The sequence below is a fragment of the Entelurus aequoreus genome, linkage group LG20 (genome assembly GCF_033978785.1).
Source record: "Entelurus aequoreus isolate RoL-2023_Sb linkage group LG20, RoL_Eaeq_v1.1, whole genome shotgun sequence".
Lineage (NCBI taxonomy): Eukaryota > Metazoa > Chordata > Actinopteri > Syngnathiformes > Syngnathidae > Entelurus > Entelurus aequoreus.
The window spans coordinates 47,298,544-47,318,998 of NC_084750.1; the positions used below are offsets into that span (position 1 = coordinate 47,298,544).

The 20,455-nt window shown below is 40.1% G+C and overlaps 2 protein-coding genes across 2 annotated transcripts in view; one reads left to right on the forward strand and one right to left on the reverse strand.

The window, feature by feature from the left end:
* The window catches only part of LOC133636342 (oocyte zinc finger protein XlCOF6.1-like), a 66,194-nt gene extending 65,075 nt beyond the window's left edge, over positions 1 to 1,119 (reverse strand). Inside the window, exons 1-2 of the mRNA XM_062030308.1 lie at positions 965 to 1,119; positions 85 to 209 (exon numbers count right to left, since the gene is read on the reverse strand). Coding sequence (XP_061886292.1) covers positions 85 to 124 — 40 coding nt within the window. The 5' untranslated portion in view covers positions 125 to 209; positions 965 to 1,119. The remainder of the gene's footprint in view (positions 1 to 84; positions 210 to 964) is intronic.
* The window catches only part of LOC133636335 (oocyte zinc finger protein XlCOF22-like), a 520,633-nt gene that overhangs the window by 33,590 nt on the left and 466,588 nt on the right, over positions 1 to 20,455 (forward strand). The window lies entirely within an intron of this gene.

Below are 20,455 nucleotides of genomic sequence, written 5' to 3' on the forward strand. Positions count from 1 at the left end.
AGCTATCGCTAGCTGTTGTGCTAAGTTGCTACAAAGAGAGATATAAGTTATCGAGCAAATGTAAATAAAGCTGTAGTCACTCACCCAAACTTTGCATCACTCTGGAGTAGAGAAGTCGTCCCATTTTTCGAAATGTTTGGTGGTTGTTCCACGCATGCGCGAAGAGTGCGTCACTTCCGTCAATGGTTCAGTGGTTTTTAATAACTTTCCTGCCAAAACAGTTCATTTTTATACTCTTTATTCGAGTAACAATTTCCGATAGTAGATTGCATACAAAACAACCGCTACTTAGGAATACAGTATTTATTTTGAAACAGCACAGAAACCGGAAGCAGCCTTAAATGGCAAATAAATACATATTTTAAAGAAAATTACTTTATATACATCAAATATATAAATCCACGATACTGATCATTCTACGTTTTAGTGATACAACAAAAAACTAAAATTAAAAAACAGAAGTTCAAAAAGCCATCGTAAACAACCAAGGGCCGAGGTCCGCGCATGCGCGAAGAGAACGTCACTTCCGGGACTTCACGTTTTGTGATATTTGAATGTTTTATGAATCTGTTGTATAAAAGCTAGCTTATCTTGAGGGAACAATAATATAAACACGAAAAAGGGGGTATATTTAACAAAAAAATCAGGGCGTATTACCGCCACATTTCAGCCACTTTCACGAATCTGTCATTGCAATGAATGACGCACGAGGGCTGGAGAATGTTTAAAGACAATTAATTTCCACTGATAGGGCCTAAGAATAAACTTAAACATTACCAACAATATGAATGAAATTAAATCTAAACAATCCATCCTAATTATAAGAATAAAGTTAAAAATCACTGATAACTTTTTAAATGGACTTCCAGTCAACCTAAACAATTTAGTAAACATCAGTGAAATGATCTTCTTGAAACATTCTCCTCAGTACAAAACAAGCACTTCTTTCCCGCGGTTTCCTCACCAGTTGCGTCTTCTGAGTCCACACAGGAGCTGTCTTCCTTCCTCTTAGCAGCATGTCGAAAGGAGGGAAGCTCAAACATTTGTAAGCATGTGCTCTGAGCAGGTGAACAGGTGAATTCAATCAAAGCAGGTGGAGATGTTCAGCCCTCACTGTTGCCCCTTCAGGCCTGGAGTGTGCTCTACATGCTGCTCTGTACTTGGACTTGACACTATGTAATATGTACAATATACACACTGCAAGTATATATATCATGTAGTAACAGACACCTTCATAACAATATGTAATATGTACAATATACACACTGCAAGTATATATATCATGTAGTAACAGACACCTTCATAACAATATGTAATATGTACAATATACACACTGCAAGTATATATATCATGTAGTAACAGACACCTTCATAACAATATGTAATATCTACAATATACACACTGCAAGTATATATATCATGTAGTAACAGACACCTTCATAACAATATGTAATATCTACAATATACACACTGCAAGTATATATATCATGTAGTAACAGACACCTTCATAACAATATGTAATATGTACAATATACACACTGCAAGTATATATATCATGTAGTAACAGACACCTTCATAACAATATGTAATATGTACAATATACACACTGCAAGTATATATATCATGTAGTAACAGACACCTTCATAACAATATGTAATATGTACAATATACACACTGCAAGTATATATATCATGTAGTAACAGACACCTTCATAACAATATGTAATATGTACAATATATACACTGCAAGTATATATATCATGTAGTAACAGACACCTTCGTAACAATATGTACAATATACACACTGCAAGTATATATATCATGTAGTAACAGACACCTTCATAACAATATGTAATATGTACAATATACACACTGCAAGTATATATATCATGTAGTAACAGACACCTTCATAACAATATGTAATATGTACAATATACACACTGCAAGTATATATATCATGTAGTAACAGACACCTTCATAACAATATGTAATATGTACAATATACACACTGCAAGTATATATATCATGTAGTAACAGACACCTTCATAACAATATGTAATATGTACAATATACACACTGCAAGTATATATATCATGTAGTAACAGACACCTTCATAACAATATGTAATATGTACAATATACACACTGCAAGTATATATATCATGTAGTAACAGACACCTTCATAACAATATGTAATATGTACAATATACACACTGCAAGTATATATATCATGTAGTAACAGACACCTTCATAACAATATGTAATATCTACAATATACACACTGCAAGTATATATATCATGTAGTAACAGACACCTTCATAACAATATGTAATATCTACAATATACACACTGCAAGTATATATATCATGTAGTAACAGACACCTTCATAACAATATGTAATATGTACAATATACACACTGCAAGTATATATATCATGTAGTAACAGACACCTTCATAACAATATGTAATATGTACAATATACACACTGCAAGTATATATATCATGTAGTAACAGACACCTTCATAACAATATGTAATATGTACAATATACACACTGCAAGTATATATATCATGTAGTAACAGACACCTTCATAACAATATGTAATATGTACAATATATACACTGCAAGTATATATATCATGTAGTAACAGACACCTTCGTAACAATATGTACAATATACACACTGCAAGTATATATATCATGTAGTAACAGACACCTTCATAACAATATGTAATATGTACAATATACACACTGCAAGTATATATATCATGTAGTAACAGACACCTTCATAACAATATGTAATATGTACAATATACACACTGCAAGTATATATATCATGTAGTAACAGACACCTTCATAACAATATGTAATATGTACAATATACACACTGCAAGTATATATATCATGTAGTAACAGACACCTTCATAACAATATGTAATATGTACAATATACACACTGCAAGTATATATATCATGTAGTAACAGACACCTTCATAACAATATGTAATATGTACAATATATACACTGCAAGTATATATATCATGTAGTAACAGACACCTTCGTAACAATATGTACAATATACACACTGCAAGTATATATATCATGTAGTAACAGACACCTTCATAACAATATGTAATATGTACAATATACACACTGCAAGTATATATATCATGTAGTAACAGACACCTTCATAACAATATGTAATATGTACAATATACACACTGCAAGTATATATATCATGTAGTAACAGACACCTTCATAACAATATGTAATATGTACAATATACACACTGCAAGTATATATATCATGTAGTAACAGACACCTTCATAACAATATGTAATATGTACAATATACACACTGCAAGTATATATATCATGTAGTAACAGACACCTTCATAACAATATGTAATATGTACAATATACACACTGCAAGTATATATATCATGTAGTAACAGACACCTTCATAACAATATGTAATATGTACAATATACACACTGCAAGTATATATATCATGTAGTAACAGACACCTTCATAACAATATGTAATATGTACAATATACACACTGCAAGTATATATATCATGTAGTAACAGACACCTTCATAACAATATGTAATATGTACAATATACACACTGCAAGTATATATATCATGTAGTAACAGACACCTTCATAACAATATGTACAATATACACACTGCAAGTATATATATCATGTAGTAACAGACACCTTCATAACAATATGTAATATGTACAATATACACACTGCAAGTATATACATCATGTAGTAACAGACACCTTCATAACAATATGTAATATGTACAATATACACACTGCAAGTATATATATCATGTAGTAACAGACACCTTCATAACAATATGTAATATGTACAATATACACACTGCAAGTATATATATCATGTAGTAACAGACACCTTCATAACAATATGTAATATGTACAATATACACACTGCAAGTATATGTATAATGTAGTAACAGACACCTTCATAACAATATGTAATATGTACAATATACACACTGCAAGTATATATATCATGTAGTAACAGACACCTTCATAACAATATGTAATATGTACAATATACACACTGCAAGTATATATATCATGTAGTAACAGACACCTTCATAACAATATGTAATATGTACAATATACACACTGCAAGTATATATATCATGTAGTAACAGACACCTTCATAACAATATGTAATATGTACAATATACACACTGCAAGTATATATATCATGTAGTAACAGACACCTTCATAACAATATGTAATATGTACAATATACACACTGCAAGTATATATATCATGTAGTAACAGACACCTTCATAACAATATGTAATATGTACAATATACACACTGCAAGTATATATATCATGTAGTAACAGACACCTTCATAACAATATGTACAATATACACACTGCAAGTATATATATCATGTAGTAACAGACACCTTCATAACAATATGTAATATGTACAATATACACACTGCAAGTATATATATCATGTAGTAACAGACACCTTCATAACAATATGTAATATGTACAATATACACACTGCAAGTATATATATCATGTAGTAACAGACACCTTCATAACAATATGTAATATGTACAATATACACACTGCAAGTATATATATCATGTAGTAACAGACACCTTCATAACAATATGTAATATGTACAATATACACACTGCAAGTATATATATCATGTAGTAACAGACACCTTCATAACAATATGTACAATATACACACTGCAAGTATATATATCATGTAGTAACAGACACCTTCATAACAATATGTAATATGTACAATATACACACTGCAAGTATATATATCATGTAGTAACAGACACCTTCATAACAATATGTAGTATGTACAATATACACACTGCAAGTATATATATAATGTAGTAACAGACACCTTCATAACAATATGTAATATGTACAATATACACACTGCAAGTATATATATCATGTAGTAACAGACACCTTCATAACAATATGTAATATGTACAATATACACACTGCAAGTATATATATCATGTAGTAACAGACACCTTCATAACAATATGTAATATGTACAATATACACACTGCAAGTATATATATCCTGTAGTAACAGACACCTTCATAACAATATGTAATATGTACAATATACACACTGCTAGTATATATATCATGTAGTAACAGACACCTTCATAACAATATGTAATATGTACAATATACACACTGCAAGTATATATATCATGTAGTAACAGACACCTTCATAACAATATGTAATATGTACAATATACACACTGCAAGTATATATATCATGTAGTAACAGACACCTTCATAAAAATATGTAATATGTACAATATACACACTGCAAGTATATATATCATGTAGTAACAGACACCTTCATTACAATATGTAATATGTACAATATACACACTGCCAGTATATATATCATGTAGTAACAGACACCTTCATAACAATATGTAATATGTACAATATACACACTGCCAGTATATATATCATGTAGTAACAGACACCTTCATAAAAATATGTAATATGTACAATATACACACTGCAAGTATATATATCATGTAGTAACAGACACCTTCATAACAATATGTAATATCTACAATATACACACTGCCAATATATATATCATGTAGTAACACACACCTTCATAACAATATGTAATATGTACAATATAGACACTGCAAGTATATATATCATGTAGTAACAGACACCTTCATAACAATATGTAATATGTACAATATACACACTGCAAGTATATATATCATGTAGTAACAGACACCTTCATAACAATATGTAATATGTACAATATACACACTGCTAGTATATATATCATGTAGTAACAGACACCTTCATAACAATATGTAATATGTACAATGTACACACTGCAAGTATATATATCATGTAGTAACAGACACCTTCATAACAATATGTAATATGTACAATATACACACTGCAAGTATATATATCATGTAGTAACAGACACCTTCATAACAATATGTAATATGTACAATGTACACACTGCCAGTATATATATCATGTAGTAACAGGCACCTTCATAAAAATATGTAATATGTACAATATACACACTGCAAGTATATATATCATGTAGTAACAGACACCTTCATAACAATATGTAATATCTACAATATACACACTGCCAGTATATATATCATGTAGTAACAGACACCTTCATAACAATATGTAATATGTACAATATACACACTGCAAGTATATATATCATGTAGTAACAGACACCTTCATAAAAATATGTAATATGTACAATATACACACTGCAAGTATATATATCATGTAGTAACAGACACCTTCATAACAATATGTAATATCTACAATATACACACTGCCAATATATATATCATGTAGTAACACACACCTTCATAACAATATGTAATATGTACAATATACACACTGCCAGTATATATATCATGTAGTAACAGACACCTTCATAACAATATGTAATATGTACAATATACACACTGCAAGTATATATATCATGTAGTAACAGACACCTTCATAAAAATATGTAATATGTACAATATACACACTGCAAGTATATATATCATGTAGTAACAGACACCTTCATAACAATATGTAATATGTACAATATACACACTGCCAGTATATATATCATGTAGTAACAGACACCTTCATAACAATATGTAATATGTACAATATACACACTGCAAGTATATATATCATGTAGTAACAGACACCTTCATAACAATATGTAATATGTACAATGTACACACTGCAAGTATATATATCATGTAGTAACAGACACCTTCATAACAATATGTAATATGTACAATGTACACACTGCAAGTATATATATCATGTAGTAACAGACACCTTCATAACAATATGTAATATGTACAATATACACACTGCCAGTACATACATAATGTAGTAACAGACACCTTCATAACAATATGTAAAAAGTTTTGTATACATATGTTCAATATTTACCGTATTTTGGTCATTTTATGCATTACTCACAAATGTTGTGTAGAAAAGGACAAACTACCTACAGGGCACTAGTGTGTTTTGCATTATTGTGGGGACAAAAGCAAGCCCAAATAAACAAACACATGTTCAAAAACAGGCCCAGAAATCTGCAACACACAACTCACAAACGTTCTACCTTTTGTGGAATAGGACAAACTCCCTACCTGCGCACTAGTGTTCTTGCTTTATTGTGGGGACAGAAAGCAAGCCCAAATAAACAACCACATGTTAAAAAACAGGCCACAAAAGGGTGCATGTAAAGGCCCCTCCCACCTCCAAAGACATGCACCTGGGGATAGGCCCCTCCCACTTCCAAAAACATGCACCTGGGGATAGGCCCCTCCCACCTCCAAAGACATGCACCTGGGGATAGGCCCCTCCCACCTCCAAAGACATGCACCTGGGGATAGGCCCCTCTCACCTCCAAAGACATGCACCTGGGGATAGGCCCCTCCCACCTCCAAAGACATGCACCTGGGGATAGGCCCCTCCCACCTCCAAAGACATGCACCTGGGGATAGGCCCCTCCCACCTCCAAAGACATGCACCTGGGGATAGGCCCCTCCCACCTCCAAAGACATGCACCTGGGGATAGGCCCCTCCCACCTCCAAAGACATGCACCTGGGGATAGGCCCCTCCCACCTCCAAAGACATGCACCTGGGGATAGGCCCCTCCCACCTCCAAAGACATGCACCTGGGGATAGGTTGATTGGCAACACTAAATGGTTCCTAGTGTGTGAATGTGAGTGTGAATGTTGTCTGTCTATCTGTGTTGGCCCTGTGATGAGGTGGTGACTTGTCCACGGTGTACCCCGCCTTCCGCCCGAATGCAGCTGAGATAGGCTCCAGCTCCCCCTGCGTTCCCAAACACGACAAGCGGTAGAAAATGGATGGATGGATGGAACCCTTCAAAGAGCTGGTGTAGATGTCATTTTTGCAGAGTCTCTCTAAGTACAGAACATTTGAAGAAAGACAGAAGGATTATTGGACCAGATCACATTTAAAAAATGATGAGATTAAAGAAAGTGCTGTTTCACCAATGTGTTGACCATTTTCAAGCACTCTCGGGAATTTAAAGTGGCCTAAATTGGCGCTGCTTGCGTAACATTGTTGCAAACTGGACTTTTATGCAAAATGCGCTTTGATAATGAAAAATGTTTGTGGTACTTTGGAGAGAAGCAAGAAGGAGACAAGAGGACGCCTGGACTGCTCAACAAAGCTGAGGTTCTCTTAAGTGAGGCTTTTCTGGAGTGATAGTGCATGTTCTTGGGAGGCCTGCACAAACAAACAACAAACAAAAACACACACACACACACACACTCACACACAGGAAGGGAAGCAAAACAGTTGCAATTAGAAGGACAGCTCATAGTCCCAGGGTCATTGTGGTGACAACATAAGAACCTTTAAGAACCTTCCACGCTGACTCAATGAGGGACAACAGTATAAGAACCTTCCACGCTGACTCAATGAGGGACAACAGTATAAGAACCTTCCACGCTGACTCAATGAGGGACAACAGTATAAGAACCTTCCACGCTGACTCAATGAGGGACAACAGTATAAGAACCTTCCACGCTGACTCAATGAGGGACAACAGTATAAGAACCTTCCAAGCTGACTCAATGAGGGACAACAGTATAAGAACCTTCCACGCTGACTCAATGAGGGACAACCGTATAAGAACCTTCCACGCTGACTCAATGAGGGACAACAGTATAAGAACCTTCCAAGCTGACTCAATGAGGGACAACAGTATAAGAACCTTCCACGCTGACTCAATGAGGGACAACAGTATAAGAACCTTCCATGCTGACTCAATGAGGGACAACAGTATAAGAACCTTCCATGCTGACTCAATGAGGGACAACAGTATAAGAACCTTCCATGCTGACTCAATGAGGGACAACAGTATAAGAACCTTCCAAGCTGACTCAATGAGGGACAACAGTATAAGAACCTTCCATGCTGACTCAATGAGGGACAACAGTATAAGAACCTTCCAAGCTGACTCAATGAGGGACAACAGTATAAGAACCTTCCAAGCTGACTCAATGAGGGACAACAGTATAAGAACCTTCCATGCTGACTCAATGAGGGACAACAGTATAAGAACCTTCCATGCTGACTCAATGAGGGACAACAGTATAAGAACCTTCCACGCTGACTCAATCAGGGACAACAGTATAAGAACCTTCCACGCTGACTCAATGAGGGACAACAGTATAAGAACCTTCCACGCTGACTCAATCAGGGACAACAGTATAAGAACCTTCCACGCTGACTCAATGAGGGACAACAGTATAAGAACCTTCCATGCTGACTCAATGAGGGACAACAGTATAAGAACCTTCCACGCTGACTCAATGAGGGACAACAGTATAAGAACCTTCAGTGCTGACTCAATGAGGGACAACAGTATAAGAACCTTCCATGCTGACTCAATGAGGGACAACAGTATAAGAACCTTCCACGCTGACTCAATGAGGGACAACAGTATAAGAACCTTCCAAGCTGACTCAATGAGGGACAACAGTATAAGAACCTTCCATGCTGACTCAATGAGGGACAACAGTATAAGAACCTTCCACGCTGACTCAATGAGGGACAACAGTATAAGAACCTTCCAAGCTGACTCAATGAGGGACAACAGTATAAGAACCTTCCATGCTGACTCAATGAGGGACAACAGTATAAGAACCTTCCACGCTGACTCAATGAGGGACAACAGTATAAGAACCTTCCATGCTGACTCAATGAGGGACAACAGTATAAGAACCTTCCATGCTGACTCAATGAGGGACAACAGTATAAGAACCTTCCATGCTGACTCAATGAGGGACAACAGTATAAGAACCTTCCACGCTGACTCAATGAGGGACAACAGTATAAGAACCTTCCAAGCTGACTCAATGAGGGACAACAGTATAAGAACCTTCCAAGCTGACTCAATGAGGGACAACAGTATAAGAACCTTCCATGCTGACTCAATGAGGGACAAGAGTATAAGAACCTTCCATGCTGACTCAATGAGGGACAACAGTATAAGAACCTTCCACGCTGACTCAATCAGGGACAACAGTATAAGAACCTTCCACGCTGACTCAATGAGGGACAACAGTATAAGAACCTTCCACGCTGACTCAATCAGGGACAACAGTATAAGAACCTTCCACGCTGACTCAATGAGGGACAACAGTATAAGAACCTTCAGTGCTGACTCAATGAGGGACAACAGTATAAGAACCTTCCATGCTGACTCAATGAGGGACAACAGTATAAGAACCTTCCACGCTGACTCAATGAGGGACAACAGTATAAGAACCTTCCAAGCTGACTCAATGAGGGACAACAGTATAAGAACCTTCCATGCTGACTCAATGAGGGACAACAGTATAAGAACCTTCCATGCTGACTCAATGAGGGACAACAGTATAAGAACCTTCCACGCTGACTCAATGAGGGACAACAGTATAAGAACCTTCCACGCTGACTCAATGAGGGACAACAGTATAAGAACCTTCCACGCTGACTCAATCAGGGACAACAGTATAAGAACCTTCAGTGCTGACTCAATGAGGGACAACAGTATAAGAACCTTCAGTGCTGACTCAATGAGGGACAACAGTATAAGAACCTTCCATGCTGACTCAATGAGGGACAACAGTATAAGAACCTTCCACGCTGACTCAATGAGGGAAAACAGTATAAGAACCTTCCACGCTGACTCAATCAGGGACAACAGTATAAGAACCTTCCATGCTGACTCAATGAGGGACAACAGTATAAGAACCTTCCACGCTGACTCAATGAGGGACAACAGTATAAGAACCTTCCATGCTGACTCAATGAGGGACAACAGTATAAGAACCTTCCATGCTGACTCAATGAGGGACAACAGTATAAGAACCTTCCACGCTGACTCAAAGAGGGACAACAGTATAAGAACCTTCCATGCTGACTCAATGAGGGACAACAGTATAAGAACCTTCCATGCTGACTCAATGAGGGACAACAGTATAAGAACCTTCCATGCTGACTCAATGAGGGACAACAGTATAAGAACCTTCCACGCTGACTCAATGAGGGACAACAGTATAAGAACCTTCCACGCTGACTCAATGACGGACAACAGTATAAGAACCTTCCACGCTGACTCAATGAGGGACAACAGTTAAAGAACCTTCCACGCTGACTCAATGAGGGACAACAGTATAAGAACCTTCCATGCTGACTCAATGAGGGACAACAGTATAAGAACCTTCCACGCTGACTCAATGAGGGACAACAGTATAAGAACCTTCCAAGCTGACTCAATGAGGGACAACAGTATAAGAACCTTCCATGCTGACTCAATGAGGGACAACAGTATAAGAACCTTCCACGCTGACTCAATGAGGGACAACAGTATAAGAACCTTCCAAGCTGACTCAATGAGGGACAACAGTATAAGAACCTTCCATGCTGACTCAATGAGGGACAACAGTATAAGAACCTTCCACGCTGACTCAATGAGGGACAACAGTATAAGAACCTTCCATGCTGACTCAATGAGGGACAACAGTATAAGAACCTTCCATGCTGACTCAATGAGGGACAACAGTATAAGAACCTTCCATGCTGACTCAATGAGGGACAACAGTATAAGAACCTTCCACGCTGACTCAATGAGGGACAACAGTATAAGAACCTTCCATGCTGACTCAATGAGGGACAACAGTATAAGAACCTTCCAAGCTGACTCAATGAGGGACAACAGTATAAGAACCTTCCACGCTGACTCAATGAGGGACAACAGTATAAGAACCTTCCACGCTGACTCAATCAGGGACAACAGTATAAGAACCTTCCACGCTGACTCAATGAGGGACAACAGTATAAGAACCTTCCACGCTGACTCAATCAGGGACAACAGTATAAGAACCTTCCACGCTGACTCAATGAGGGACAACAGTATAAGAACCTTCCACGCTGACTCAATCAGGGACAACAGTATAAGAACCTTCCACGCTGACTCAATGAGGGACAACAGTATAAGAACCTTCCACGCTGACTCAATCAGGGACAACAGTATAAGAACCTTCCACGCTGACTCAATGAGGGACAACAGTATAAGAACCTTCAGTGCTGACTCAATGAGGGACAACAGTATAAGAACCTTCCATGCTGACTCAATGAGGGACAACAGTATAAGAACCTTCCACGCTGACTCAATGAGGGACAACAGTATAAGAACCTTCCAAGCTGACTCAATGAGGGACAACAGTATAAGAACCTTCCATGCTGACTCAATGAGGGACAACAGTATAAGAACCTTCCACGCTGACTCAATCAGGGACAACAGTATAAGAACCTTCCACGCTGACTCAATGAGGGACAACAGTATAAGAACCTTCCACGCTGACTCAATCAGGGACAACAGTATAAGAACCTTCCACGCTGACTCAATGAGGGACAACAGTATAAGAACCTTCAGTGCTGACTCAATGAGGGACAACAGTATAAGAACCTTCCATGCTGACTCAATGAGGGACAACAGTATAAGAACCTTCCACGCTGACTCAATGAGGGACAACAGTATAAGAACCTTCCACGCTGACTCAATCAGGGACAACAGTATAAGAACCTTCCACGCTGACTCAATGAGGGACAACAGTATAAGAACCTTCCATGCTGACTCAATGAGGGACAACAGTATAAGAACCTTCCATGCTGACTCAATGAGGGACAACAGTATAAGAACCTTCCACGCTGACTCAAAGAGGGACAACAGTATAACAACCTTCCACGCTGACTCAATGAGGGACAACAGTATAAGAACCTTCCACGCTGACTCAATCAGGGACAACAGTATAAGAACCTTCCACGCTGACTCAATGAGGGACAACAGTATAAGAACCTTCCATGCTGACTCAATGAGGGACAACAGTATAAGAACCTTCCATGCTGACTCAATGAGGGACAACAGTATAAGAACCTTCCACGCTGACTCAATGAGGGACAACAGTATAAGAACCTTCCACGCTGACTCAATGACGGACAACAGTATAAGAACCTTCAGTGCTGACTCAATGAGGGACAACAGTATAAGAACCTTCCACGCTGACTCAATGAGGGACAACAGTTAAAGAACCTTCCACGCTGACTCAATGAGGGACAACAGTATAAGAACCTTCCACGCTGACTCAATGAGGGACAACAGTTAAAGAACCTTCCACGCTGACTCAATGAGGGACAACAGTATAAGAACCTTCAGTGCTGACTCAATGAGGGACAACAGTATAAGAACCTTCCACGCTGACTCAATGAGGGACAACAGTTAAAGAACCTTCCACGCTGACTCAATGAGGGACAACAGTATAAGAACCTTCCATGCTGACTCAATGAGGGACAACAGTATAAGAACCTTCAGTGCTGACTCAATGAGGGACAACAGTATAAGAACCTTCCACGCTGACTCAATGAGGGACAACAGTTAAAGAACCTTCCACGCTGACTCAATGAGGGACAACAGTATAAGAACCTTCCACGCTGACTCAATGAGGGACAACAGTTAAAGAACCTTCCATGCTGACTCAATGAGGGACAACAGTATAAGAACCTTCCATGCTGACTCAATGAGGGACAACAGTATAAGAACCTTCCACGCTGACTCAATGAGGGACAACAGTATAAGAACCTTCCAAGCTGACTCAATGAGGGACAACAGTATAAGAACCTTCCATGCTGACTCAATGAGGGACAACAGTATAAGAACCTTCCACGCTGACTCAATGAGGGACAACAGTATAAGAACCTTCCATGCTGACTCAATGAGGGACAACAGTTAAAGAACCTTCCACGCTGACTCAATGAGGGACAACAGTATAAGAACCTTCCAAGCTGACTCAATGAGGGACAACAGTATAAGAACCTTCCATGCTGACTCAATGAGGGACAACAGTATAAGAACCTTCCACGCTGACTCAATGAGGGACAACAGTATAAGAACCTTCCACGCTGACTCAATGACGGACAACAGTATAAGAACCTTCAGTGCTGACTCAATGAGGGACAACAGTATAAGAACCTTCCACGCTGACTCAATGAGGGACAACAGTTAAAGAACCTTCCACGCTGACTCAATGAGGGACAACAGTATAAGAACCTTCCACGCTGACTCAATGAGGGACAACAGTTAAAGAACCTTCCACGCTGACTCAATGAGGGACAACAGTATAAGAACCTTCAGTGCTGACTCAATGAGGGACAACAGTATAAGAACCTTCCATGCTGACTCAATGAGGGACAACAGTATAAGAACCTTCCATGCTGACTCAATGAGGGACAACAGTATAAGAACCTTCCACGCTGACTCAATGAGGGACAACAGTATAAGAACCTTCCAAGCTGACTCAATGAGGGACAACAGTATAAGAACCTTCCAAGCTGACTCAATGAGGGACAACAGTATAAGAACCTTCCATGCTGACTCAATGAGGGACAAGAGTATAAGAACCTTCCATGCTGACTCAATGAGGGACAACAGTATAAGAACCTTCCACGCTGACTCAATCAGGGACAACAGTATAAGAACCTTCCACGCTGACTCAATGAGGGACAACAGTATAAGAACCTTCCACGCTGACTCAATCAGGGACAACAGTATAAGAACCTTCCACGCTGACTCAATGAGGGACAACAGTATAAGAACCTTCAGTGCTGACTCAATGAGGGACAACAGTATAAGAACCTTCCATGCTGACTCAATGAGGGACAACAGTATAAGAACCTTCCACGCTGACTCAATGAGGGACAACAGTATAAGAACCTTCCAAGCTGACTCAATGAGGGACAACAGTATAAGAACCTTCCATGCTGACTCAATGAGGGACAACAGTATAAGAACCTTCCATGCTGACTCAATGAGGGACAACAGTATAAGAACCTTCCACGCTGACTCAATGAGGGACAACAGTATAAGAACCTTCCACGCTGACTCAATGAGGGACAACAGTATAAGAACCTTCCACGCTGACTCAATCAGGGACAACAGTATAAGAACCTTCAGTGCTGACTCAATGAGGGACAACAGTATAAGAACCTTCAGTGCTGACTCAATGAGGGACAACAGTATAAGAACCTTCCATGCTGACTCAATGAGGGACAACAGTATAAGAACCTTCCACGCTGACTCAATGAGGGAAAACAGTATAAGAACCTTCCACGCTGACTCAATCAGGGACAACAGTATAAGAACCTTCCATGCTGACTCAATGAGGGACAACAGTATAAGAACCTTCCACGCTGACTCAATGAGGGACAACAGTATAAGAACCTTCCATGCTGACTCAATGAGGGACAACAGTATAAGAACCTTCCATGCTGACTCAATGAGGGACAACAGTATAAGAACCTTCCACGCTGACTCAAAGAGGGACAACAGTATAAGAACCTTCCATGCTGACTCAATGAGGGACAACAGTATAAGAACCTTCCATGCTGACTCAATGAGGGACAACAGTATAAGAACCTTCCATGCTGACTCAATGAGGGACAACAGTATAAGAACCTTCCACGCTGACTCAATGAGGGACAACAGTATAAGAACCTTCCACGCTGACTCAATGACGGACAACAGTATAAGAACCTTCCACGCTGACTCAATGAGGGACAACAGTTAAAGAACCTTCCACGCTGACTCAATGAGGGACAACAGTATAAGAACCTTCCATGCTGACTCAATGAGGGACAACAGTATAAGAACCTTCCACGCTGACTCAATGAGGGACAACAGTATAAGAACCTTCCAAGCTGACTCAATGAGGGACAACAGTATAAGAACCTTCCATGCTGACTCAATGAGGGACAACAGTATAAGAACCTTCCACGCTGACTCAATGAGGGACAACAGTATAAGAACCTTCCAAGCTGACTCAATGAGGGACAACAGTATAAGAACCTTCCATGCTGACTCAATGAGGGACAACAGTATAAGAACCTTCCACGCTGACTCAATGAGGGACAACAGTATAAGAACCTTCCATGCTGACTCAATGAGGGACAACAGTATAAGAACCTTCCATGCTGACTCAATGAGGGACAACAGTATAAGAACCTTCCATGCTGACTCAATGAGGGACAACAGTATAAGAACCTTCCACGCTGACTCAATGAGGGACAACAGTATAAGAACCTTCCATGCTGACTCAATGAGGGACAACAGTATAAGAACCTTCCAAGCTGACTCAATGAGGGACAACAGTATAAGAACCTTCCACGCTGACTCAATGAGGGACAACAGTATAAGAACCTTCCACGCTGACTCAATCAGGGACAACAGTATAAGAACCTTCCACGCTGACTCAATGAGGGACAACAGTATAAGAACCTTCCACGCTGACTCAATCAGGGACAACAGTATAAGAACCTTCCACGCTGACTCAATGAGGGACAACAGTATAAGAACCTTCCACGCTGACTCAATCAGGGACAACAGTATAAGAACCTTCCACGCTGACTCAATGAGGGACAACAGTATAAGAACCTTCCACGCTGACTCAATCAGGGACAACAGTATAAGAACCTTCCACGCTGACTCAATGAGGGACAACAGTATAAGAACCTTCAGTGCTGACTCAATGAGGGACAACAGTATAAGAACCTTCCATGCTGACTCAATGAGGGACAACAGTATAAGAACCTTCCACGCTGACTCAATGAGGGACAACAGTATAAGAACCTTCCAAGCTGACTCAATGAGGGACAACAGTATAAGAACCTTCCATGCTGACTCAATGAGGGACAACAGTATAAGAACCTTCCACGCTGACTCAATCAGGGACAACAGTATAAGAACCTTCCACGCTGACTCAATGAGGGACAACAGTATAAGAACCTTCCACGCTGACTCAATCAGGGACAACAGTATAAGAACCTTCCACGCTGACTCAATGAGGGACAACAGTATAAGAACCTTCAGTGCTGACTCAATGAGGGACAACAGTATAAGAACCTTCCATGCTGACTCAATGAGGGACAACAGTATAAGAACCTTCCACGCTGACTCAATGAGGGACAACAGTATAAGAACCTTCCACGCTGACTCAATCAGGGACAACAGTATAAGAACCTTCCACGCTGACTCAATGAGGGACAACAGTATAAGAACCTTCCATGCTGACTCAATGAGGGACAACAGTATAAGAACCTTCCATGCTGACTCAATGAGGGACAACAGTATAAGAACCTTCCACGCTGACTCAAAGAGGGACAACAGTATAACAACCTTCCATGCTGACTCAATGAGGGACAACAGTATAAGAACCTTCCATGCTGACTCAATGAGGGACAACAGTATAAGAACCTTCCACGCTGACTCAATGAGGGACAACAGTATAAGAACCTTCCACGCTGACTCAATGAAGGACAACAGTATAAGAACCTTCAGTGCTGACTCAATGAGGGACAACAGTATAAGAACCTTCCACGCTGACTCAATGAGGGACAACAGTTAAAGAACCTTCCACGCTGACTCAATGAGGGACAACAGTATAAGAACCTTCCACGCTGACTCAATGAGGGACAACAGTTAAAGAACCTTCCACGCTGACTCAATGAGGGACAACAGTATAAGAACCTTCAGTGCTGACTCAATGAGGGACAACAGTATAAGAACCTTCCACGCTGACTCAATGAGGGACAACAGTTAAAGAACCTTCCACGCTGACTCAATGAGGGACAACAGTATAAGAACCTTCCATGCTGACTCAATGAGGGACAACAGTATAAGAACCTTCAGTGCTGACTCAATGAGGGACAACAGTATAAGAACCTTCCACGCTGACTCAATGAGGGACAACAGTTAAAGAACCTTCACGCTGACTCAATGAGGGACAACAGTATAAGAACCTTCCACGCTGACTCAATGAGGGACAACAGTTAAAGAACCTTCCATGCTGACTCAATGAGGGACAACAGTATAAGAACCTTCCATGCTGACTCAATGAGGGACAACAGTATAAGAACCTTCCACGCTGACTCAATGAGGGACAACAGTATAAGAACCTTCCAAGCTGACTCAATGAGGGACAACAGTATAAGAACCTTCCATGCTGACTCAATGAGGGACAACAGTATAAGAACCTTCCACGCTGACTCAATGAGGGACAACAGTATAAGAACCTTCCACGCTGACTCAATGAGGGACAACAGTTAAAGAACCTTCCACGCTGACTCAATGAGGGACAACAGTATAAGAACCTTCCAAGCTGACTCAATGAGGGACAACAGTATAAGAACCTTCCATGCTGACTCAATGAGGGACAACAGTATAAGAACCTTCCACGCTGACTCAATGAGGGACAACAGTATAAGAACCTTCCACGCTGACTCAATGACGGACAACAGTATAAGAACCTTCAGTGCTGACTCAATGAGGGACAACAGTATAAGAACCTTCCACGCTGACTCAATGAGGGACAACAGTTAAAGAACCTTCCACGCTGACTCAATGAGGGACAACAGTATAAGAACCTTCCACGCTGACTCAATGAGGGACAACAGTTAAAGAACCTTCCACGCTGACTCAATGAGGGACAACAGTATAAGAACCTTCAGTGCTGACTCAATGAGGGACAACAGTATAAGAACCTTCCACGCTGACTCAATGAGGGACAACAGTATAAAGAACCTTCCACGCTGACTCAATGAGGGACAACAGTATAAGAACCTTCCATGCTGACTCAATGAGGGACAACAGTATAAGAACCTTCAGTGCTGACTCAATGAGGGACAACAGTATAAGAATCTTCCACGCTGACTCAATGAGGGACAACAGTTAAAGAACCTTCCACGCTGACTCAATGAGGGACAACAGTATAAGAACCTTCCATGCTGACTCAATGAGGGACAACAGTATAAGAACCTTCCATGCTGACTCAATGAGGGACAACAGTATAAGAACCTTCCACGCTGACTCAATGAGGGACAACAGTATAAGAACCTTCCAAGCTGACTCAATGAGGGACAACAGTATAAGAACCTTCCATGCTGACTCAATGAGGGACAACAGTATAAGAACCTTCCACGCTGACTCAATGAGGGACAACAGTATAAGAACCTTCCATGCTGACTCAATGAGGGACAACAGTATAAGAACCTTCCAAGCTGACTCAATGAGGGACAACAGTATAAGAACCTTCCATGCTGACTCAATGAGGGACAACAGTATAAGAACCTTCCACGCTGACTCAATGAGGGACAACAGTATAAGAACCTTCCATGCTGACTCAATGAGGGGACAACAGTATAAGAACCTTCCACGCTGACTCAATGAGGGACAACAGTATAAGAACCTTCCATGCTGACTCAATGAGGGACAACAGTATAAGAACCTTCCACGCTGACTCAATGAGGGACAACAGTATAAGAACCTTCCATGCTGACTCAATGAGGGACAACAGTATAAGAACCTTCCACGCTGACTCAATGAGGGACAACAGTATAAGAACCTTCCACGCTGACTCAATGAGGGACAACAGTATAAGAACCTTCCACGCTGACTCAATGAGGGACAACAGTATAAGAACCTTCCAAGCTGACTCAATGAGGGACAACAGTATAAGAACCTTCCACGCTGACTCAATGAGGGACAACAGTATAAGAACCTTCCACGCTGACTCAATGAGGGACAACAGTATAAGAACCTTCCATGCTGACTCAATGAGGGACAACAGTATAAGAACCTTCCACGCTGACTCAATGAGGGACAACAGTATAAGAACCTTCCATGCTGACTCAATGAGGGACAACAGTATAAGAACCTTCCACGCTGACTCAATGAGGGACAACAGTATAAGAACCTTCCACGCTGACTCAATGAGGGACAACAGTATAAGAACCTTCCACGCTGACTCAATCAGGGACAACAGTATAAGAACCTTCCACGCTGACTCAATGAGGGACAACAGTATAAGAACCTTCCACGCTGACTCAATGAGGGACAACAGTATAAGAACCTTCCACGCTGACTCAATGAGGGACAACAGTATAAGAACCTTCCACGCTGACTCAATGAGGGACAACAGTATAAGAACCTTCCACGCTGACTCAATGAGGGACAACAGTATAAGAACCTTCCACGCTGACTCAATGAGGGACAACAGTATAAGAACCTTCCACGCTGACTCAATGAGGGACAACAGTATAAGAACCTTCCACGCTGACTCAATGAGGGGACAACAGTATAAGAACCTTCCACGCTGACTCAATGAGGGACAACAGTATAAGAACCTTCCACGCTGACTCAATGAGGGACAACAGTATAAGAACCTTCCACGCTGACTCAATGAGGGACAACAGTATAAGAACCTTCCACGCTGACTCAATGAGGGACAACAGTATAAGAACCTTCCACG